This window comes from Heliangelus exortis, chromosome 2, assembly GCF_036169615.1.
Source record: "Heliangelus exortis chromosome 2, bHelExo1.hap1, whole genome shotgun sequence".
Taxonomy (NCBI): domain Eukaryota; kingdom Metazoa; phylum Chordata; class Aves; order Apodiformes; family Trochilidae; genus Heliangelus; species Heliangelus exortis.
In genome coordinates, this window is record NC_092423.1 from 142,923,331 (window position 1) to 142,947,726 (window position 24,396).

The 24,396-nt window shown below is 40.3% G+C and overlaps 1 protein-coding gene across 1 annotated transcript in view; it reads left to right on the plus strand.

Annotated features, from left to right (window-relative positions):
- The window catches only part of TG (thyroglobulin), a 156,078-nt gene that overhangs the window by 33,374 nt on the left and 98,308 nt on the right, over window positions 1-24,396 (plus strand). The window contains exons 20-30 of the mRNA XM_071736933.1: window positions 2,392-2,616; window positions 7,460-7,609; window positions 11,070-11,240; window positions 15,699-15,821; window positions 17,462-17,577; window positions 18,169-18,277; window positions 19,540-19,737; window positions 21,870-22,037; window positions 22,567-22,632; window positions 23,433-23,513; window positions 24,249-24,386. Coding sequence (XP_071593034.1) covers window positions 2,392-2,616; window positions 7,460-7,609; window positions 11,070-11,240; window positions 15,699-15,821; window positions 17,462-17,577; window positions 18,169-18,277; window positions 19,540-19,737; window positions 21,870-22,037; window positions 22,567-22,632; window positions 23,433-23,513; window positions 24,249-24,386 — 1,545 coding nt within the window. The remainder of the gene's footprint in view (window positions 1-2,391; window positions 2,617-7,459; window positions 7,610-11,069; window positions 11,241-15,698; window positions 15,822-17,461; window positions 17,578-18,168; window positions 18,278-19,539; window positions 19,738-21,869; window positions 22,038-22,566; window positions 22,633-23,432; window positions 23,514-24,248; window positions 24,387-24,396) is intronic.

Sequence of the window (24,396 nt, forward strand, 5' to 3'; positions counted from 1 at the left end):
TTTCCTTAAAGGGAAAGACAAAAAAAAATTTTTTTTTCTTTTTTTTTTCTCACTTTCTCATTTGGCCAATATAAGCAAATGGCCAATATAAGCACTAGGTAATGGCATGATCCCTTTCTTGTTGAAATTAAGTGTTTCATTCAACAGAAGCAAAACATAAATCAGATTTCTTCCCACTGCACAACACACATTGCAATGATTTGCAGGATCTTTCTGGAGAAAAGCTTAGTAAGAACTTCCAGTAGATCTACCAGTTTATGAGAAGTTTAGTATCTGCCATATTCTGGAGCATGCCAAAGGGCACAGGAATCTCATCTTGGAGCAGAAGCTAGGTCCCATTTCAGCAGGGAAACGTGGTCCCAGGATGGCTGTGCTGGAAGGGCTGGACCAAGGCAGCTTGTGTGAGATGTCAACAGGGAGGCTCTGGCTGGTGTGTCCATCAGGCACTGAATTGTTTTCTGTTGAGATGTTCCAGGATGTGTACTTGCAATGCATGAAAATTTGTACTACAGCTAAACACTTGTCAATGTCCCCTGGATGTAAAAGATATTACATGTGCATGGATATATAGTGAGTGTGGCCATGAGAGGTCACTTTAGTGATAGTGTTAAGAACCTCTCAAACCAGGGAAATATTTTAGACTAAACCTTTTAGACAAAGGAAATTCAACTGACCTAAGTGGGTTCTTACCAGTTTGGTTGCTTCTTTTGTACATGTGAATTCCCTCCTTTCAAGGTTATTCTTAATTCTGCTATGGCTAGAATCACTAGGCAATTCAGAAGGATATTTTCTTGACTAAAAGGCTAATCTGCATACTTCTGCTTCAGTTATGAGGCTGCCAGCTATGGCGAAACATTTGCAAAGTGTGGTTGGTTTTGTTGGGATCTACAATTACCTCCTCACGAGATCAGGATCATTTGGCCTTAGGGTTGAACAAAAGTAGGTCCTATTTTGCTGATCATATTACATGTCAGTGCAGCAAATCGATAGATTGCTCAGAGCTGGAAGAAACAGCACTGACAATACGAGGGCACAGCTGTTATTTTTAGTGTGAGGCCTGTTCACTGTAGCCCATAAGTGCAAAAACCTCATGTTCCTCCTCTTCAAGGGGGGAAACAACATCTCCATGACAGCAATCACCTGCGGAACAATATTGAGTCAGAGAGGGCACCTCCGCCTTCAGTGTTAATGGTGTAGGATGATTTTTCAGAAAAAGCATCATACATCTGTAGTCTGTTCCATATGGGCAGGAGGGAAGCTCTGCCTTGCCAGGGCCTCATATCTGGTTTTGAAATTCTCTCCTCACACAAGTGAAAAGCCACCTGTGGGCTACAGTGCAAAGTCGTCAAACTTGCCACATGAGAAGGCAGTGGTAGCCACAGCTATTTGCCTTGGGCACATCAGTCACAAAATAAGGCAGTGGTAGCCACAGCTATTTGCCTTGGGCACATCAGTCACAAAATAATAATCTTTGAACAGCACATGAGCTATAACATTGCTCACATTCTCATTATAAACATCATATCCTCCCTGTGAAAATTTAGTGTCCGAGGTCATTAGTGTAGCTGCAAAACAGAAAGTTCATTTGCTGAGTTACTGGGCTGCCCATCACCTGTAGCCACAGGAGAGCCTTGTCTTGCAAATTTGGACCAATAAACCAAATCAACATTTCCTTTGGTGTCAAACTCTGCAGAGATGAACAGAATGTGATAGCAAACAAGATCCACTGGGAACACTCTCCTTGTAGTACTTCTGGTCTGGCCAAAGTGGGCAATTTGCTTTTGATCCAGCACTGCAAATAGTCCTTGCACAAGTCATGGAGAGGAAAGCTGCCTGGGAAACTAAGAATACAGAGAGTAGGAAAAGAGCTCACTGTTTCCATCTTTAAACATCATCTTCAGCAATTGTGAAGAGCTTGTCTGTTGCATAGGTGGATATGCTGAATATCAGTAGTGTGACGGAAGATGATTATTAACGTTGTTACAGATGCTGGCCTTCAGAAACAGACCAACAAAAAGCTGAGAAGAAGCAAATGAATTGAAAAAAAACCAGGAGTACATTAAATCTGAACGTCAGATAATCCTGGTTTTCATTAGCTGAATTTTTGTAACTCAGAAACAAAATTTTTTTCTCTGATGGTTTAGTTTCTGAATATGCCATTTTTTGTTTGTTTGTGTGTTTGCTGTTACAAAGCACCTCTGCATATACTGAGGTTACGACTTCAATCTGATATACAATGTACAGGTTCGTTCTTGTCTGCTGTTTACAAGCATGCTTATATTTCTATGTTTGACTGTTTTTAACTTAAAGTTCATCAATTTACATGTGGGTGTCCATTCCCATATTGGAAATCTCCTTCATGCTATTTTGTTGTATGTTTTCCTACTTTAGAAAATGCATTTGTTGGAGAAAATCTCATTGGAGCATTTCTGAAAGAGATTAAAGGTGGTGGTTTTCTGCTTCATTTGGACTCCACACAATTCCTAGCAGATCCTTTTATTGATTTTCCTCGGGATGAAAAGTTTGACCTGGCTCCCAACGTGCAGCTGGGATGCAGAAGTGGGTTCCGAAGAATTTCACCTCCTGGGAAAGCAATCCCAAATTCACAAGGATGTGGTATGTCTCAGTTGAGCTTTCCCTTCTTGGATATTTTTAGACATCAATATAAAACTAAAGTTAGAAAATCATCAGTCAAATTGTGTTTATGGTTAATATGTGGAAAACATGAAGCACCAAGGTGAATGGTAAATCTGGGGAGAGATGGGAACAGTGCTTTGCTTACTGTTTGGTCCTTGTGTTGAACAAATGGTTTAGAAATAGGCATCAGCAGTGACATTGTTTTGCAGACATTTTGAGGGATGTTTTAGTCTGGTACTAGAAAGTGTAGCTGTAATGTAAATGATCCTTAATAAGAAGATTTCACAATAATAATGTAGCCAGAGCTTCAGATGATACGTTACTCAGAATAGAAATTTAGATGGAGAAATGGCAAAAGTTCTGAGATTTTGAATTCTTGGGCCAAGTCCAGCCAGCTCAGATGGAAGCTTTCTTGGTGCTGGCCAACACCCAGACCTGACTGCACTTCTGCCCTCTTTTCATCTTCTTTCTTTCTGTTTATTTTGCTTCCCTGTAATAGGTTGCCTTCCTGCCAACATCCTGCTTAGGGCTTCCAATCCTACCTTTTTGATGGATCCCCATGGCTGTACTTAACACTTCTCTCTACCAGGTTGTGCTGCCTTAACAGCCCCACCCTTGTTCTATACACATCAAACTCCAGTGCAGATCTCAGTGTTCTTGTTGGCCCAGTTGTCCTCAATGAGTCTGTGTCAGCCAGTTTGGGATGTAGTCATTCTACTGAGCTTTTTTTTGGGAAGAGAAAAGGAATATACCATTTCTAGGTATAAGATCAGCAGTAGCAGGTATTGGAAAAGTTTTCCAGCATTGAGAAATATTTTCAGAGGGGGAAACATTTTGCAGCCTAAGTTAGAGACCATAGGAACAAATCAAAATACTTGAGAACAGTTCCCTGCTTGGTATGGTGGTCCCCTCCAAGTTAGGAAATCATCTTAATGCCTGGGCAATGGCTTCAAAGCAATCACATGATGAATCAGTTCTGAACTACTAGTTTCCAGCTTGGACCTTTAAGGGTGAATTGACTGCAGCTTTGGTTCATCTTCATAGCCTGAAACACTTCAGATTTTGGTTATTTCAATACACAATGCTGAAAAAAGATTAATTCCTACTGAGTGTCTGGAGTCTATAGCAACTTCCAGTTCTTAACAAATATACTCTTGTACTGATTAAAAGTATCATTATTTATTGAAATCCATCAGTTAGAGCAGTCAATTTACAGAGAATTGGATCTTTCTGCCAAATCTTTCCTGCCAGGGATAAAGGCCTCTAGGATGCAGTGAATTACTTTGCAAGGTAAGTAGGTTCATGCACATATGAGCCAGCTAGCTGAAGAAAAAAATCACTCAACCGAAAGAGGTTGATAAAGAAATGCAATAAAGGAGACATTTTCTGCTCCACCATTTGGCAAGGATTTTGTCTTCTTAGATGTTATGGCAGACCTGTTGCTGGACACTGGTTTATTCAGTAGGACCTCGTATTTTATTCTAAATGGGGGATTTAGGAATTCAGTTTCTGATTCCTCCAAGATACATGTATATGGATTTAATTTTACTTTTCCATCATGGATACATTCTGGTCATTTTTCATGTCTGCATCTGTTTCTCTACTAATAACTGGAACTAGCAGTAAGAAGTTAAAACCTGTTAATACAGAAATCAACGTTGTGTGATGGTGTTTGGAATTTTTTTTTATTCTCTTCCCTGTCTTGTTCCAACTTCTTGTTTAAATACAAAGTGTCTTTTCAGATCCTGATCTTCTTGATTTGCCTGTCACTGTAAGTGACATTTCCCCTTGCTTCAGAAAAAAACTGTCAGCTCTTTGCAGCAGCAGCTTTCTGGTGTTACCACCACACTTTTTCATTTAGGAGCATCCAGCTTGTATGAACCTGCCTTCATCTCTTCGGTATTTTTCTTTTCTTCAGTCATTTCTTTCTTTAGGTTTGCATTTATTGTAGATTTAGTTTATGTTTTTCTGCCTGTAAAATGGGTGACATTTCTCAATTGTTAATTTTCCTTCTGTGACATTTTTAATTTGTCACAATCTTACACTGAGTTACTTTATCCCATAGGTGTTTTTGAATGTATAATTCATTTTTTCATTATTATATATAATTCTTATAGAGAGAGACACTGGAACAGATCACCCAGGGAAGTTGTGGATGTCCTATCCCTGGAAGTGTTCAAGGCCAGGATAGGTGGGGCTTGGATCTACTTGGAGGTGTCCCTGCCCATGCAGGGGGGTTGGAACTAGGTGATCTTTAGGGTCTCTCCCAGCACAAACCATTCTCTGATGATGATAATATAATTACTTAAGAGTCTGAGGTAACAGTTTTATTTTAGCTAGGTTTTAAAAAGACAAAAGTCACTTTCTTTGCTAAGGTGTGAGTCAAAAATAAGAGCTGGAAACTGTACAGGTTGCAGCTTTGGGTTCTCAACACCCTGACTTCCATTTATTTCAGGAGACAGCCTGAAGGCTGTACGTGAGTTATCTTTGCTTTATTATATGTTTTTATGCTGGTTCCTTTTATTATTTAGAGTGCTTGGCAATTCTGTCAGAATTGCTTAGAGCAAAGCATAACCAAAACCAAACAAAGTGTAAGATTATAGCTCAGCTGGCAGCTCAAGACTTCATTTGTAAAAATCTGGAGTGGAATACAAAGTTTTCCACTATCCCTGGAGGGAACAAAGAGCAGTGGAAGCATTGGGTAATGATCAGCTGTGATAGTCTTTAAGCATCCTTAGTATAGTGAGAGCTGGTCTTTAGTAAAAGGAGGCTGCTGTGAGGACTGGGACCCCTGCACAGAGCTGCTTTGCATTTCCCCAGTGAAAAAAAAAGTGAAAATCACCACCCAAAGTGGTTTTCCCCTGCTGCACAGCAGCTCGAGGCTGGTTAAAAGTGAGGCCAGGTTACACCTCCCATGTGCAGGAGCAAGGGTTTAAATTGGGGGTTTTAAATTTTACTTTATTATTTTATTTTTTTTTTTTCCTATTCTAGGTATACAAATGTTGGGTCCAGTGCTAATGCTTAGCTCTGAGCTTTTGACTCAAGCCTGTTCTCGAGTTTCCTGTGTTGTTAAAAGAAATGAATGTAAAACCTTGAGAAGTACAATTTGGATCACCTGACTTCTGGAGCTAAACTGAACCTCTGTGCAGTTGTGTCAACCTTATAGCTGATTGTGTAGCCTATAGGTGAAATGATCAGTGCCTTTGAGAATTAGAGTCTAGAAAACATGGACTGGGCACCAATACTTTTGATGTTCTTTGTCTCCTTTTGTTAATTCCAAGGAGTGAGACAGAGGACAGTTCAGCTTGCTTAAAATGTTTTAGGAGACATACATCTTACTTTCACATCATGACTTAAAGCATAAAAGCAGAAGAATGCTTTGAAAAAACTCTCTTTTTAAACCTTAATGGCTTAATCTTCCTCATCCTTCTCATTTGGTCTTCAATTTAGGCAAGTTTTAATAATTCAATTTTAATTTCTAGTTGCACATTTGTAATGAGTATGATCCTTTTTGCATATGTTGAAAATTACCTTTCATATGCATCACACACTCTTGTGTATTAAATAAGATGCTTGAGAAAAGAGAACTCTGTCTGAGCCAGGCTTTTTTTTTTTTTTTGTTCTGTAATTGATTTTAGAGATGTTTTATACCTAGAGCAATTGCCTTGATAAGTACTTGGGAGGAAAATTTCAATCTCATGATTTTCTCATCCTAGACTTTCCCACTGGACCATTTAGAACATGTGAAGGAAGATATGGCCATTTTTATACTAGCTGTCTTTTTAGTCTATTCTAATTTAGGTGCTCCCATAAGTTAAATTAATTTCCATTCCAGTGTGTTGGCCAGAAAAGTAATTCATCCTATGGATTGTAGGGGGGATGGCCAATTTTCCTTTACTGTTTCTCTCTAAAACAAGCTTAAACTGCTCTCAAGATGGAGGGCAAATACAGAAATAAAGTTTTGCACCTTGTCAAAGTCCCAAAATATACATTTGATAGTGTTTTGAAGGAAATCTACATCTGGAAAGCAGCTGTGAAACAATAAGTAAAGGTATTGTCTTGCAAATGTGTCTGTGACTCTTCTGCTTTAATGTTCATCTGAAGTCTCTGGAGGGAAAGACAGTATTTCATGACCTCCCAGAAGACAGACAAAGAGCTTTCTTTAAAGTATGCAATAGGTCAGCTGGAAATATTAATCCTGATTTGTTCTGAAAATTATATATATGTTATTTCATGTTTGTGTTGTCATGTGCACAACTTGTGACTTTTAATCCAGCCATTACTGTTTGGTTTGGACGTGCTTACCAAAAATTTCATTACCAGGAATTCTAAATGAAAGTGTTACCATATGGTGGGTTTCTGTAAGATGTTTTTTTGAGTTTCTAATCCTTTTTCTGTCTGTAGTGTTAGAAGTTACTCTGTTTGTAGTTTGTGGTCCTTTGTTTTCTTTCACAACCTATCCACAAAGTGCATTATCTTATTACAAATGGATTTGACATATGGAAATCAGGCCTGGACCTGACATTTCCAAAGAGCTCAATGGGCAGTAATTCAAGAACATTTTTAGGGTGATCAGAGAAAAAAATACCACTCTCTATAGTGAGTTTAATTAACATTTAAAGAGTGTTTGGCTATGTTATCCTGCTTAAAAATACATATATTAGAAGCTTGAAGCCTGTAGCAAGTCTACCATCATTATGCACTAATATACACGTGTGTGTATGTATATATATACACACACACACATACTCACATATATATGTTGAAATGCCTGAAATGGTTGGATTCTCCAAGAATAATAAGGTGGTTGTTCTCTTTGCAGTTGTTTGTCCTCCAGGCAGTCATTTCCAGAACGGTGAATGCATTCCCTGTCCTCCTGGCTACTACCAGCATCAGACAGGACGTCCCTCCTGTATAAAATGTCCTGTGGGCAAAACTACCAACTCCTATGGGACGTTCAGCACTGATCACTGTGAGTTAAACTCATTTTCCCCCCTTCTCTTTTGTATTTTATCTTCAAATAACTAAGGAATTTTTATTTCATCTGTAAGTTTTAAAAAGATAAATTCTCCCTCTGGCATTTTTTTGATGGATATGATCCCTTCTGCGTACATTTGAAAACATTTTACACAGACAGAACAAACTGTCTGGTGTTTTGACCAAAAATGCATTGCATGAGATGTGTGGTCAGTCTGATCCAAGATGTTGTAGTTCATAAGGATGTGCTCATTGCCCTCAGAAATTATATCCTGGTATTCAGTATCAGTGAGAAACATCTGACATAGGTCATTTATTGGCACTTTCATGAGCTGTAGAGTAGTCTTGGTTTTGTACAGCATGTTCCCCTCCAAATACAAATGCTTCTTACAGAGCAATTATTGGTATGTTCACTAAAGCTGGTGCATCCAGTTTGAATTACTTATTTTTTCATGGAGCTCCATTAAGAAAATCACGTTAAGTTCACACTCAGCTTTGTCTGCAGCAGTGGGTCACAAATGAAAAAATAAGCTTGAGTAGTGAGACTGGGTTTCCTGGGAGTGTGGGTCAGTGCAGGGACTGCTTTGTTCTGTTTCAGCCTGTTTATTTTCTTAAGTGGGATTCAATAAAACCCACAGGCTTACTCTAATACAACGCTGACAACATCTTCTTTGCCTAAAGAAGACATTAAATTGTCATTTTTCATCTCCATATATGTTCCCTGAGTGGGCATTGGGCTCTGATGTCTAGAATTTTCCTTCCTGGCTTTTCTTTACTGCACTTGCAGTTTTCTTTACTTCCAGTGCCTGCAACTGATCTACTCCCTGAGTGGTTTCCACCTTACCTGCTTGCTGGAGCACAGTGCCAGCCCTTTGCAAAGGGACACATTGTACATATCCAGCTGTCTTCTTTTATTTTTTTTCCATGCTGTCTCCTTAGAAAGTCTGGAGGCTTTGCTGAATTAACTTCCAGATAATTAAAAAGGAACCTATGAACATACAAATACAGCACAGGAAAACTGGAGGGGCTGAAGAGTTCTCTCTGCTGCTTACCCTGTTTTCCTCCCAGAGGTTTTGTCTCTGTGGCAAGGAGGTCTGAGCTGCATGAGGAGAAATTCCTAAATTACCTGAGTTCCTATCTCAGGGCACTGAATAGAAACAATGCTGATGCTGGCACATTCTGATGTCACACTAAGCTTTGGTGGTGTCTTCATACCTCACTTGCTTCAGTAGCATGGTAGGAAGAGAGCATCGAGATGGTTAAACTGTCAGGCTTAGTCCACCACGGATTCTCTGCCCATGCTTTTGATGCTGGTCAAATTCCAAGATTTATTTCCCTGTGGAGCCCTGGTATCTGATTTCTAAAGATTTCTAAGTCCTAAAAAAATGTTCAGTAACTGGGAAGATGCTGCTGATTAAAGTCAGATTTCTTCATTCTTTAATGAAGCGTGAGCACCTTTTCTTTCTCCCTGAGAGGGAGACACGAAAAAAGAAGGTGAGGGTGCTGTAAGCAAGGAATTGATGTGACGGCTCTTGCGCTGTGATTCACCAGGAGAGAGGCAGCAGCGAGCGCTTCGCTTTTAAAACTGCGATAGGTTGAGACGCAGCGGGGGTTCCCGGAGCCACGGAGAGCAGAGAGACCCGAAAAGAGCGGGGAATCGGCAGCTATCGCGATAGAGCCGATAGGATGAGGTGGCTTGGGCCGTGCCGGCGGCGTCGGGAGCGGAGCGCTGCGTGCGGGCGAGCGGTAGCGGAGGAACCGCAGCGCTCCTGGGGCCGGTCCTGGTGGTGCCTGCGGTCGCCCACCGATAGGTTCGGGTATGGTCACTGCCTGGACAAAGGCTGTGGTGACAAGAAACGTGGGGACCCAGACAGAGGTCCCGCACAGACGTGTAGGTGTCCAGGCCCCTGGCTGCAGGGGGTGCCTCAGGCTGCCGCTGGCAATGCCGGGCACAAAACCTGTATTAGGCGTGAACTGGTGAAACATCTGCTCAGCAGGGGGGCTGAGCTTGAGGATGAAGTTGAAAGATTATGGATTACAGGAGAGCGTGAAAGGGAGATGGACTGGTGGAGCCAGACTCTGCCATCCCAGGGGGAAAGACAGCAGGTGCAGGCTCCACGAGAAGCAGGGGATCCCCTCCAAAGGGGACTGAAGAGACAGGAGGGATGGAAACAGATCCCTACCAAGAGAGGTCGGTGACTCCTCTCCCGACCTCCCTCATCTTCCCAGTTGCCCATATGCAAGTATGGGGCTCTGGAAATTGAGGGCCAAGCAAATGAGGGTGGAGATGAAGGTCCTATCTCAAATAGATCTGAGACCCTGCTGGAGGATGGACAGTTTAAAGGGGATGGAGATGACAGGCGACCTATACCAGAGGTCTCATCATTGTCAGATAGGCTCTCCAGCCACACAACAACCTCTTCTACAAGGAAGAGAATAGTTTTAGTTGTTGGAGTCTTGCACCTAAAGGGAGCACAGGGCCTCATATTGTGTGTTGACCCTCATAGAGAAGTCTGTAGTCTTCCTGGAGCTCAAATCAGGGTTATCATTTGGCAATTCCCCAGCCTGGAGCTGTAGTCAAACTACTCTACTCATCTTCCAGACAGGTGGGGAGGAAGCTGCATCCCGTAGTCTGAGAGGAATAAAGCAACTTCAAGTCCTTGGAACAGTTGGTGAAAGATGTAAAGGTCAAGTGTCAGGAGTTTGGAGCCAGGCTCTTCTCAGTGATGACCAATGATAGGACAAGGGGTAATGGGTGCAAGTTGGAGCATTGGAGGGTCCACGTAAACATAAGAAAAACCTTTTTCACTGTGAGGGTGACAGAACATTGGAACAGGCTGCCTAGTGAAGTTATGGAGTTTCCTTCTCTGGAGACATTCAAAACCCATCAGGACATGTTCCTTTGTTACCTAAACTAAGTGATCAGGCTCTGGCAGGGGTGTTGGACTCAATGAGTCCATGACTCTCAAGGTCCCTTCCAACTCCTAACATTCTGTGATACTGTGATTCATGACATTTTGTGGATCCATTACAGGAGGCACCAAACAAACCTGTACAAAAATTCCTGACTTCTTTTTACAGTGCTTGGCATAAATGAGATCTGATCTGTGGCAGAGATTCCTAAAAATGCTTGGAGTATGAGTATGCAGTAACAACAAAGCAGTGAGACTACCACATGTCAGAGCATGAAACACTGCAAATTATAGATTAATATTCAGTGAATTCTGTTCTGTACTTAAAACAATTTTGTCCTACTGCCTTGAAACTTTGTCCTACTTCATTGGCAGGACCAGAGGCAATGGGCACAGACTGAAACACAGACTCTAGCAGGATGGTGGATGAGCTTGAGCATGTGGATCATCTGAACTCCAAAGGTCCCTTCCAACCTCAGCCATTCAGTGAAAACCAGTGACAGCATTATTAAAGCAATTTCTTTTCTTGTTTTCTTATAACAGGTATCACATACTGTCAAAGCAATGAGCAAGGTCTACAGTGTGATGAAGAGGGTCAGTACAGACCTTCCCAGCAAAACCCTGACAACAAGAAATCTTTCTGCATTGATAGCTTTGGAGCAGCACTGGACTGGACTGAAACAGATGACCTTCTTTCAGACTACCAGTGCCTAGGTAAGTGCCAGCAGAATGTTTTGGATGTTTTTGACCCCATGTAAGTGAAGTCTCCTTATGAAAAGACTCATTGCTTCACAACTGGCTTGCCAGCTTGTGAGAATTCACTTCCCCATAGTGTGGCCTCTGGCTTAAGCCACATTGCTCCTTAGTTTTGCATTTCTTTTCTGTATTTGGGTAGCTGTTCCTGCAAGTGAAGAGAGAAGCAGATTTCTTGTACTCTCACATGACTGTCAATGTTTATGTCTCCTAATCTTCTGCTCTCTTCTTGGAAACCCAGAAGAATGATAAGATGGTAAAGAAGTAGAATTAACTTCCTTCTAAAATTTTCAGTGTGTTCATGTGAAACAGACTGTGTCTGACAATGACCTCAGAACCACAGCATGAGGTCACCCTCTGGGCTTCTGCTGTATGTTATTTGACTTGGAGAACATATCCCAGCATGCTGGGGGTATTTACCTCTGCTTGAACAAGGGTGTGAAATGCCAGTTCTCAAGTCTGAATAAGTTGAAAAAACTGACCATGGCATCTCTACAAATTACTTACATGTATTTACTGGTTTAGCACTTTGATACTCATATTCTGAGGTAGCCCATGGAACAGTGGGACTGAGTTTCAGACAAGCTGATAAAAACCATATAGATAAAAGGTCATCTTTTAAAAGCCAAAGAAAGAGTGATACAAAATAAGACTGATAAATCAGAGCTTCAGCAGGGTGGGTGTAATACCTGTAAGTACACACATTACTCTGCTTCAGAGGTGCTACTGAAGCATCACAGAAGTCATCCATCAAACAATCCCCAAACTGCAGTAATGTCTAATTATGCTTCTCAGCCCCAGAGCTTTTACTTCACCAAAAAATAGTTTTCCAGAAGTTTTTATAACTCATCATATGATTGGTATCAAATTTAATGGAATATTCAGTTCAGAAACTGATGCCATTGTGTGCTCAGAATTAGACAATGTCTTATCTAAGTGTGATCAGTGGAAGGAGTGTGAAATGAAAGCCTTCTGTTGTGAAGAGCTTGGAAAATTACCTTCAGTTAAAATAGTATTTTTTTTCCTCTGGGCATACTTAGAGATGGATTGTGATTATGAACAAGAAGTGGTAGCTTCTGCTGCTCCAGGTCACCAGGTAGCTGGGATGTTTCTCTGAACAGAGGACCCACAATAGTTTCATTCACCTGTTTCTTACCTACTTTGAGCCTTCCTGCATGAGAATTCCTGATCCTGTCCAGGAAGGATCATTTGTAGATATCTGTGCTTATTTTTTGGAACCATGGTAGAAAAATTCACTGCAAATAAATAGGTATAAGGGTTGACAATTCAGGGTTAAAAAAAAAACCCAAACAAAAATGAGCACCCAAGGAGATTGGTTGTTTGTTGTGTGTTTTGTGTTCCTTTTTTAGAATTTATTTTAAAAATCAAGCTGCAGTTCCAGAAAGCATTATATAAAGTGAAACTGATTATCTCTATTATTGCTTTTCCCCCTGCCCCTTCCACTTCCCTTAACTGAATTAACAGCCACAAGGCAGAAGGCTCTGAGGGCTGAGCTTGTTTTGACAAGAGGCTGACAAGGAGGCAGGGTCAATAAATAACCCAGCTGCTCTTCTCAGTTTTTTGAGTCTTCACACAGAAGAATTTCCTTGTATGAATGCACAGTAATAAACTGTAACAACCTGTGCTGATTTTTCCTATTCTCTCCTTGTTTTTTAAGCCACATTTAACTTTCACTGCAGCAACAGGGACAAGATCTAGATAGAACTTTAGTTATATGTGAGATGAAGAATTTCTGCTGCATGCTAAGCCTGTGAGATGGATGAGTTTTGCTGTGGAGAAGAGGGGCTCTGTGAACTTAAAAGTTCATGAAAATAGGAGCTGGTAGAATATTTTTCATTCTGCTTTTTTTTTTTTCCTTGGACAAAGTAGCTTTATGAACACTTCTTTTCTTTCTTTATATTAAAAATAAACAATAGCAAGGGTTAAAATAGCATCTTTTTGAATGGTTTTGAACTGTTTTCAGTTTAATGTTTCATTACACTTACTATCTTTTCTCTTGTGTTTTTTCCATATTATTGCAGAGAAAATGGAGGGGTGGGATGAAGTCAGAATCAGGGGAAAAAACAGAAGGAAAGAAAACCATTTAAAAATGTAATTTTGTATTTTGAATTAAATATTTGACATAAGGGAAGCAAACAACAGCAAACAACACAAATACACTGGTTCTTTGCATTTTTATGAAAATACATGAATTCCAGGCCTCAATGTAAACTGCTAATGTACATGAAGTTTATTTTAGTGCAGCATTAGAGTAATGCAGCAGCATTATCCTGGTGTCCTGTATTTCTAGGAAGGAGAAACCCTTCCCACTTCTGTTTACACCATCCTCTAACCGTCCTCCCAGCCAAGCTGGGGTGCAACAATTTTTGTGTTCGGAGTCTCTGGCTACCCCTCATGTTCCTTCTGAATAGAAATGATGATTTTATCAAAAGCACCTGCTGGCTCAGCCCTGACAACAGAGGACATCTGCTTCTGATTTAGTCCTGACTGTTTTGCTGTAAGAGTACAACTGGTTGTTTTAAGAAAGTATCCCTGACTTTTATTCTGTGGTTTGTCCAGACATTTCAGCCAGAGAGTTCTGGGATGATCTCTCTGAACATCTGAGCCCACATGGATGGGGGAGAGAAGGGCTGAGCTTCCAGTTCTCCCATGTGCAGGCATCTTCTATGGGCTGAGATCAAACCAGGGCTCCTGCTTTTTATTCTATATTTAGAACCAGGTCTAGGCCATGCATTGGCTGCAATGAGCCAGAGTTTTAGACTCATTTGGTTATTCAGAAGACAAGTACTTGGTGTTGGTTGATGAAAGGGTGGATGTGAGTCAGCAATGTGCATTTGCAGCCCAGAAAGCCAAACAAATCCTGGGCAGCATCCTAAGAAGCACGGCCAGCAGGTCAAGGGAGGAGATCCTCCCCCTCTGCCCTGCTCAGGTGAGACCCCACCTGGAATACTGTGCCCAGTTCTGGAGCCTTCAAAAAAGGAAGGATATGGAGGTGTTGGAGTGAGTCCAGAGGATGGCCAAAAAGGTGATCAGAGGGCTGGAGAACCTCTCCTGTGAGGACAGGCTGAGAGAGTTGGGGTTGTTCATCCTGGAAAAGAGAAGGTTCCAGGGAGACCTTATATAGCAGCCTTCCAGTATTTATAGGGGGCCTTTAAGAAAGGTGGGACTGACTTTTAGCAGGCCCTGATGTGGTAGGACAAGGGTTTTAAACTAAAAGAGGGTAGATTTATACTAGATATAAGGAGGAATTCTTTTACATTGAGGGTGATGAAACACTGGAACAGGTTGCTCAGAGAGGTGGTAGATGTGTTATCCCTGGAGACTTTAAAAATCAGGTTGGATGGGGCTCTGAGCAGCTGGTTCTTGTTGAAGGTGTTCCTTCTCATCACAGCAAGATTGGAATAAATGAATTTTAAGGTCCTCTCCGACTATTCTATGATTCTGTGATTCTAAGTCTGGCCAGCACATTGGTGATACCAAGTCACCACATTCTTCCCATCTCCTTAATAGACTGTATTTACTGAGAGATGTTGCATATCAACTCATGAACACACTGTACTAAAATAAAATCTTTGTAATACAGGTAGCAGCAACCTAAGCAGGGAGTGCTAGTGCCACTGTGTGTCCCTTATAGTGTCTTCTTATAGTGTCTTCACTATAGTGTCCCTTATATATCTCCAGGGCACAGCCAAGGTCAATCTTTCTGCAGCTTAAATATAATTTCTCACCATGTTTAGTGACCTTTTGAGTTTTGCATTTCTGGGCCCCTTGTCTTTTCCCACTTTGTGAACAGTGCTGCTTCCCAGGCATCCTTACAAGCAGGTGCAGAGGGTTCAGTTCACAGAGAGCAGATAAAAGAGTTTGGTAAGTAAAGTGGCAGGCTGGAATTAAAGGTTAAATTAAGGAGTAAAAAAGGAGCATGTGGGACATACCATCTTGTCTAAAGTCAGGCTGTTGAACTCCTTTAAACAAGTGAAAAGGCTCATGGATTTCCTTCCCAACCATGTTCTGTTGCAGCTGTTTTTTCAGTGTCTGTTTTACAGAAAGTTGGTTCCCCTGTTGACTCAATAATTGGTTCAGTGCCATAAACAAGTAATGGGAGATGGCCAGTCTGCTGCTGGAAGAGAAGCCTCACTTGAATCTAAGCTCCCAGTCCACTCCTGGCTAACTGCTTTTAAAGGATATTGTGGCATTTTATTTTGCAAAACAGAAATTATATCCTCAGTCCAGCTGTCTCCTGCAATAGCTATGGAGTTATGGTACATCATTTAATGAACAAACATCTTTCCCAACAGAATTACTCAATTTTTATTTCTACCTTTGTCTTCATGTACCATGGGAACCGATAGCAGTACCTAGTTGGTTTATTTGTTTGTGGTTTCTTTTGGATTTTTTTAGTGCTTGGAAAATTTGAGAGAATTCCTGCTTCCAGACTGATTTATGGGTCAGAAGAAGCTCAAATTCTCCAGTCTCAGTTATCTGGGGGAGACCTGCAAAGTCCAGTTTTTCAGTGCATTTCAGGTGAGGAAAACTTTCAGAAAATCTGTGGAAAATCATGGAAAATCATGGAAAATAATACTTTTTTTATATGATGAGCCTATAGTTAAATTCCTAGATGAATTATAAGATTTGCAGTTCAGCACCAATTCACATCAAAGTATTTACAACTTTTGGTGACCTTGGCTTGGGGAAGAGATTGGTCTTTCTTTCAGAAAGAAGTCTTCTGACTTTGCATTCCACTTCAAACAGGTCATTTGACTATAAAGCCATTTCTTTATAGCTTGCAGTATGGATGAGAGCTGAGATTCAGATGAAGAAACATTCATCAGACTCTTCAGATGTGCAGACAAAAAAAAGATTTGGTGCTCAGGGCATGTGAAAATCAAACTTCCCCCTCTTCCCAAATTACCTGATTGGCATAAGAAAGGAGTACAGAGATACTTCTTCACCAAGCCTCACAGTGTGTATACAATATTATGTCTGGATACATCATGTTTCCTGGTTTATATTTGGTTTAAAATTACTGCACTGATTCCAGGGTTCTTTGAACCAGGCTCATCTTCTCCTCTTCTAATGCTTCAATTTGTGAAAAGAAGGAGGGGAGTTACATTCAAACCAAAACCACCCTGGCAGTAATAACACAAGTGGCCTGTTTGTAGGGCACCCCTTACCAAAGTCTGGTCTAGCTAGAGAGATGAATCTGGGAAGACTTTTGTGTGTTACTAGGTTGATTTTCATTCACCAGATCATGCCCTAGATGTACACTGCAAGGTTTCTTGCACCTTCCTTTGAAACTGGAGACCTCCAGGACACAACACTGAGCTGAAAGAACCATGGGGATGAACTTTGGGAAGAAAAAGTGTCCCTTTGGCAACTGATCTGATTCAGTGCACCTGACATCTATTTTCATTATAAGTTATATACACTGTAAAATGGCAGCACTACTACAAAATATTACTGCTGGGGTGCTCACTGAAGGGTAAGGGTAAATCTTTCCCTCTCTGGTTCTGCAGAAAGTCAGACAGCTTAATTTACATTTCTGATCATGTTTTCTCTAAGCTGGCTGATTTTATACTAAAGACATTTGGAAACAACTTCACCTCCAGTCTGAGGAGCAGAGCAAGTAAGTGGCAAGTGTGCAAGGGCAGAAGGATCTCCAGCCACTTCTAAATCTGGAGGGGGATGGCTGCTTACTCCCTTGCCATGACCAGGTGATTGCTGTGTAGGTTGCCAGCATGAATGAAGAATTCCATGTTTCCCTATTACTCTGCTATCTGGATCAGCATCAGGCTGTTTGCCATGGAGTTTTGTTTGCCACATCAGGCAGATGTGATGTGCTGGCAGAGTAGCTAATGAGAGTTCTCCCTGCTTCTCTCAGGCAAAATTATTCATCAGACATTAAATATTTGAGTGGGTGGTTAAACACACCTCAGCTGTTTGTCTCATCAGGTGATGAACGACTTTTTTGTATTAATTTAATTTAAAAACCTAATCCACTGCTAAAATAGTTGAATACTAAAACTCATCTGGATAATGAAATTCATGTGCTTGCAGTCAGACAGAGCTGTGAAAAATTAGACAAAGGGCATTAAACAATGGAATTTATAGCAGCGGTTTTGCAGATGAAATGCCAGGAAACCAATTTCTTCCCTGTTTTTCAGCCTGTGAGAAAGAAGATGCATGTGGCTTTGCAACAGTAACTCCTGCTGGTGCTGAAGTTCTCTGTGAATTATACAGTTCTGCTGAAGTCAACTTCAACTGCACCCCCTCTGGATTGGTAAAAATGATCACATTAAAAATATGTGTTTAACATCATACTGTAAGTTCAATATAAGTAGATGGCTTCACAGAAGAAAAGCAGGCTGCTCCTTGCCCCTTGGACGTTGCTCTTCACTATGGCAGTGATAAATCACTGCAAAAGAGTAAAGAAACTACACCCAGATGTTTCCAAAAGTCACACTTGAATGTCTGTGTTTTGTTGAAATGTAACACAGCACTTCTGTTCATAAAACACGCTGAGCTCCGACACTCTGGAAATTGGGTTACCTTGATTAATTTGGGATTTATTTGGATAAACTAGAAGTTTCCAGGTTGGTAATAAGGTCACCTGAAACAATAATTTCTCAGTACTCTAGACCAGGGCTTGAGTTGTGTGGTATTTAGCTCTGTAGCATCTTTCTGTTCACTACTTTTAAACACTAGGGAGTTGAATATATTTGATAGAATAAAAAATGACCACAGAGAACCCTGGTCCTTATAAGCCATGTGTGTTAATTCCTCCCCATAAGTTTCTGAATAAGGCAAATGTGTTTTAGGAGAGAAAATCAGTTAGGCTGTATTTAATTTGCATTCCTGTTTTCTGTCTCAGGTGCAAGGTGTTTTGGGGAACCCCACTGCCACTGGTGTTGGTCGTCTCAACTGCCTACTTCATGTCAGGAATCCAGAGGGAGATGCAGTGGTGGTCTACTTGAAGAGAGGTATCAAATGGGAATCACTCATCTAGTGTTAGACTGTACTGCCCAAATTTGTAGTTATGTCTATGTAGGACCATTATTAAAAGTGGGGGAGCATCTTTGTTCAAGGTGATGTAAATCTTTCCAGATCTTAACGTTTATTGATGGACCAGAAACCTCAGCAAATCTTCCCATATTTTGTTCCCCAGAAATTAGGAATACAGCTTTTGTAAGACATTGTGATGGCAGATAGTCCCACAGAAACTCAGTTTTAATCCAATATATTATTCTGTTTTCTATTCTATTCTATTTCATTATACCACGATTTATTTTTATTAAAAAGTTTTTATTTTAGGGTATAAGGCATTATTAACGACTATTAATTATTAATTATTGTGCATAATTTGATAGTTTACATTAATTTTGACTGTGAATTGTCCTACTAGTGTGCCAGCCAAGAAGTAATGTGCTCTCCAGTGAATCTGAAACTGAACTAGTGAATGTACAAGATACATTTTTATTTTGCCTAGGTGTGATTGATACCACTGCATGTCCCATGCAACGTGTGTCCAACTTTATTTAAGCCTCATCCCAAATTTGAAACAAGACAGCTAAATGCAGAATGCTTCATGGTGTCTTTCAAAACTCTGTGCTGTCTCTGCTTTCTTTTAACTTCTATCCAGGTTGTTAACTTCTGTCTGACTCACCATTTATCAATAATAATAATAAAAATAAAAAGCAAAGTCTCACCTGAAAAACGAAAAGTTCACTGAGGTTGTGGAAATCAGTATAATCTTGTTGATACCAGATCTACTCTATGTGTCTAGTTAATAATACTACCAAGGTCCAGAATTATATGAATCATGTCCTCTTACCTGTGCATCTAGTCATCAGAAGCCTTAATTGCAGATGCAATCCTGCTGGTCAGATTATACATTTTACTTTTTTAATGAGATAAACTTGTTTCATTTATACCTGGGAGTCATTCATGTAGAGCTTGAAAATGGAATATTGCCAACTTTACAATGTACATCAACTTAAGATCTCTTATTGGTGCAGTGAGCTGTTTTTCCTGGCAATGTATTTTGAAAAACTACCTGTGTGTAATTACACCAAACCACTTGGTGGCTGCATCTTCTGCTTGAACCTCCAAGTCCCGAAAAAGACTTTTAAGGCTGAGTTTTTATCATAAAACTTTCAACCAGCTCCAGTCTGCAGGCAGTCTAAAAGCATCCCCTCTCCTTCTGAACTCTTCCAAACATTTCCTTCCTATTCTGACCACCCAGGACAAGAATTTAACTCATCGGGACTCAAGACTTTTGAAAGGACCAGTTTTCAGAACGTGCTTTCCGGTGTCTATCGCTCCCTGGTGTTCTCAGCAGCCACCACACCTCCAGCTGATGCTCAGCTCTTCTGTCGGCAGACTTGCAGCAGGGACTCTTGTTGTGATGGCTTCATCTTGAGTCAGATTCCACTTGATGGAGGTATTGTCTAACTCCAAAAAATTTGCCATAGAAAACCTGTGATAACCGAATAGAACTCATTTTTGGACACAGTGTTGTACATCATACCAGTGTCAGCAGCCTGTCTCTGCATCACTGATGTTTTATGGTGTAGGCAGAATTCAAGTAATGCCCAAGACTTGGCCAGGACCAGCAGAGATACAGCTTAAAAGGTAGCAAGCTGTTTTTGGAGACAAATGGATGTAATGAAAGGCCAATTCTTTTCACTCACTTTAGATGTCTGCATCTGGATGAGATAATCAGCCCCGTTCCCCCCTGTGACACAGGTTGGTTGCTGGAAGTGTGTGACTTTCAGCTGATGGGGAAGTTAAGATGGTTCCTCCAGACAAAGTCCTTGTGCAAATGTAAATCAGATCCCTTTCTGAAGCAGGAAATTAGGATGCCAAATAGGGAATATTCATGGTATCACAGAGTGGTTTGGGTTGGAAAGGACCTTAAAGATCATCTGGTTCCAACATCAACATCCCTGCATGGACAGGATACCTCCCACTAGACCAGGTTACTCCAAACTCCATCCAACTTGGCTTTGACCCTTCCAGGTATGGGGCATCCACAACTTCCCCTGCAACCTGATGCAGTATGTTAGTGCATACAGGAATGCTATAATCTAAGTTTTTGTGTCTAGCTAGGAGAGTAAGTAAGAGTGGTATGGACAGAGTCTGGGACTTAGGCAGAGCCCAGATTTCCACCAGCATATTTAAGCACTTAACATCCATCCCTATTTTTTTCTAGTTTCATTTTGAGTTCTCATGGGGTCAACTTTCCCACTGGAGGTGCATTTCCTACAGGAAACATTCAGTCCTAATTGAAATGTCTCAAGATGTAAAAGGCAGGCTCTTAATTTTTAAGACATGCTGCTGGGTGCTATGTGGCAAGCAGTTCCCTAGTTCTGAGTAGAAACTGATCCTAGATTTTGGAAAACTTTCTCTGTGGAAGTTGTCAAGCAAATTTTTCCAGGAAATTATATTCTGCTTTGGCTTCTCACATTTTTTTCATAAAAACATTCTAGGTGATCTTGTAGCTCCATTTCTTTTTATGTTTACCATCCAATTTTTGGGTTCCCCATACTTGTGGATGTAGAAGTGGGTGTGGAGAGGGTGAATGTTGCAGAGCTGGGACAGTAAGTACAGAGTAAGAGCTGAATATTTTCTAGATGCTATGGTAACAGCCTGATGCTACAACACCTGGCCTTGAGCATCCTGGTCCTCCCAGCCCAAATCATGAGGCTGGGAGAGATTCAGGCCTGGATGGACTGAAATCAGGTACCAATCCAGAAAACCATCCCAGTAAAAATATAAGTGCTTTCTTGATTCAGAGCCTGAGATTGTAAGGTTGCCAAAAGATTGAATATATCTCCATGGTCCTATAAATTGCTGAGAACATTGTGGGGAATTATCAGATAAAAGTAATATTTTATTAGGTGGTAATAGTATGGGCTTGAAATCTCTGGAAAGCAGGATATAAATGTTTATAGAATAAAATGTAATAGAAGTGTTTTGGTTGGAAAAGACCTTTAAGATCATTGAGTTCAATCATTAACCTAGAGCACTGCCAAGTCCACCTCAGCACCACATCTAGGTGTCTTTTAAATACCTCCAAGTGTTGCTGACTCCACCACTTCCCTGGGCAGCCTGTTCCAGTGACTGACAACCCTTTAGGTGAAGAAATTTTTCCTAATATCCAGTCTAAAAATCCTGTGCCACAACATGAGGACGTTTCCTCTTGTAACCTGGGAGAAGTGACCAACACCCACATAGCTGCCATCTCTTTTCAGTTAGTTGTAGATGAGTAAGTTGTAGTTAGAGTGATAAAAAGTCTCACCTCAACTTCCCTTTCTCAATTCAGTACAAGAATGAATTGCTATCCTAGGTACTCCAGTTAGCTCTGATTTTCTTCTTCTTTTTTTTTACACATATTTTTTTATTTTTATATTTTTATTTTAATTTTTTTTTCAGAGCAATATTAAATGGTATCTGTCTCAGTGACACAGGTTTGACTGTCATTTAGGGACAGTATTGGAATGCTTGGCTGAAAAGCTGTGTGGGTGCAAAACATTATTGGAGCTATGAAACTGTTTCTTTGCCTGAACCTAGGTACCATTTTGTGTAGTTTGATGAGCTCTCCAGATGTGCTGATCTGCAATGCAAATGGCTGGAGTCCAACACCAGCATCCATCATAGGTGGAATATGCAAAGGTGTGAGCTATGATGAAAAAGAGAAGATGTTTTCTTTCACCCTGGGAGGACAAGTGTTCAGTGGAAGTATGTAAATAAATTATCTCAATTTACATTACTTTTATTAAATTCTTTTGCAGACTCTGACTTTTTCATCACCCTGTGCTTATACTTCCATGTTTTTTTCTTAAGCAGATCCATATCTGTACAATTATAAAAGAATAAGAACTCTGTTTACATTGTTATATAGATAGACCTCTCATGTTTTACTGTGTGAACATTAATGAAAGTCAAGAATGTGTTTAGTATGTCAGCCTGTGATTCTTTCAGTATTTAATTCAGACAGATTAAAACGAACAATCTGAAAGAAAGGTAAACTCTGGAGCAAAAAGAGATGCCCAGAGCTGCACAGAAAAAAAAAGTGACTGAAAAATAGATTAAAGCCTGGGCAGCCCACACCTAGAGTAGCACCAGGATCCTACTTTCTTAGGGTCTTGTATTTTGAGTAAAGTGATGCACAGTCTAGTGATGTTTTTAATGTATTTTCTGAGCATTTCTATACTACCTGTTCAATCTGAGAAGCTATCTTTTTTTTTTTTTAATTTTTTTAAATTAGCTTCTAAATTGATAGAAGAAGAAGAAAGAAATTTTACTACCTTTCAGCAAGTTTACCTGTGGAGAGGTGAGTTATCTCACAGAAATTGCTATAAAAGCTTATGGTGAACTGTGGGCAGAGGCAGAAGTGTGTTTCATAATGGAAGTGGCATTCTCACTGTCCAAATTGAGACTTCTTTAAAGTCTTTTCTGGCAGGGGCAGAGTAATCTGGAGTAATTCTGCTACTGTCAGTTTCCTGAAACTTGAGTAAATTCTTGTGGCAGAAAATAAGCTTTATAACTTTTAATATCTGTGAAAAAAGGGGTGTCATGGAGACACTTGTCTTTGTTTCAGCAGTGTCCAGGTACCATAATATTTTGGCACATTATATGTAACTAAGTGAGTTACTTTGATCAGCATAATTATGCATGTATTGCTTTTGCAACTTTACTTTCTGAATGTCATGACTTAAATAGCAAGACTTGAACAAATGATTTGTGATACTGCTTTATAAGTACACCCAGCCTCCAGAGACCTGATGCTGAAGGCATCATGATTGTCAATATGGCATCTACATTTATCCTTCAAACAGGCTTTCTGCAGTTATACATAGATCATAGAATCATATAACCCTGGAATAGTTTGGGTTGGAAGGGACCTTAAAGATCACCCAGTTCCAACCACCCTGCATGGGCAGGGACACCTCCAACTATCCCAGGGCCTCGAGCACTTCCAGGGAGGGGGGCATCAACCAGATGGTTTTACTAATTTTTGATTCATCTGTTAGTAAAGTTAAACTACCTAGAATGTTTTCCTAAATGGCACAGTTGAAAATATTTAATTTAATTTAATTTTTTTTTTTAATGTTTAATCCTATTACATTCCAGGCTCTGATATGGTCACCCGAACAAAAACCTCTGCGTGTGATGCTACTGCTTTGACGACAGAGAATGATCTAATGTTGTCAGGTATTGCCATAAGGGTGGACAGAAAAAGGCAGCAGAAGATGGAAGGGAGAGTGTGTAGAGTTTAAACGTCTTCAGAGTTTTCATTACCTGATAATTATCATTAAAGCACATGGTAACATCTTTTTTCTGACAGAAAGTTCAAAGCTATTATACATGCACCCAGGATGTGTACTTCAGCATTTCAGCTGCAATCATCAAGATGTCTTTACTTTCCTGTTTTAATTTTTTTCTAGTAGTTTCAGTGCATGTAAAATTAAGTAACTCGATCTCTCAAAATGTTGGATTCACTGGGGATGAGACCTGCTGATGACATTTGATAAATAATAAGGTTTTTAAGAAGAAATTTGTAAGAGATCAGTGAAGAAGTGTGCATTTCTTTCAATATTGGACCCTAATTTCAAAACAGCCTCAAATAGTTTTGTTTCAGGGGGAGCTCAGGAAATGTAAAGCACTGCATACTAAAGCACTGGTCTAAAGATCACTGATCTAAAGATCACAGGCAGGTGATGGAAAGGTGTTATTTATTGTGGTCTGTGGAAGCATAATCTAGGAGTAATAAGCATCAGTAATTGTGGGTGGACAATTCCATTATTAGAAAGAGTGTTTCATGTGTGCTAGCCCTACAAAACTCATTTCTGTTTATCTGTGAAAGGAAGAATTTTATATAGAAATAAATTTAATTTATTCCAGTTCATTGTTAGTTTGTTTTGTTTCTTTTTCTTTGTTGGATTTCAGATTCCACCAAGGATCTTTTCTACCTAATGGACAAGAGCCAGATACGAAGTGACCAGAGCTATTCTCTCTCATACCAGCAATATTGGGTCTTCAGGCAGAAGTACTCAGCAGAAGAAGCTGCACTTTGGTGTCTCACACGTAAGACATA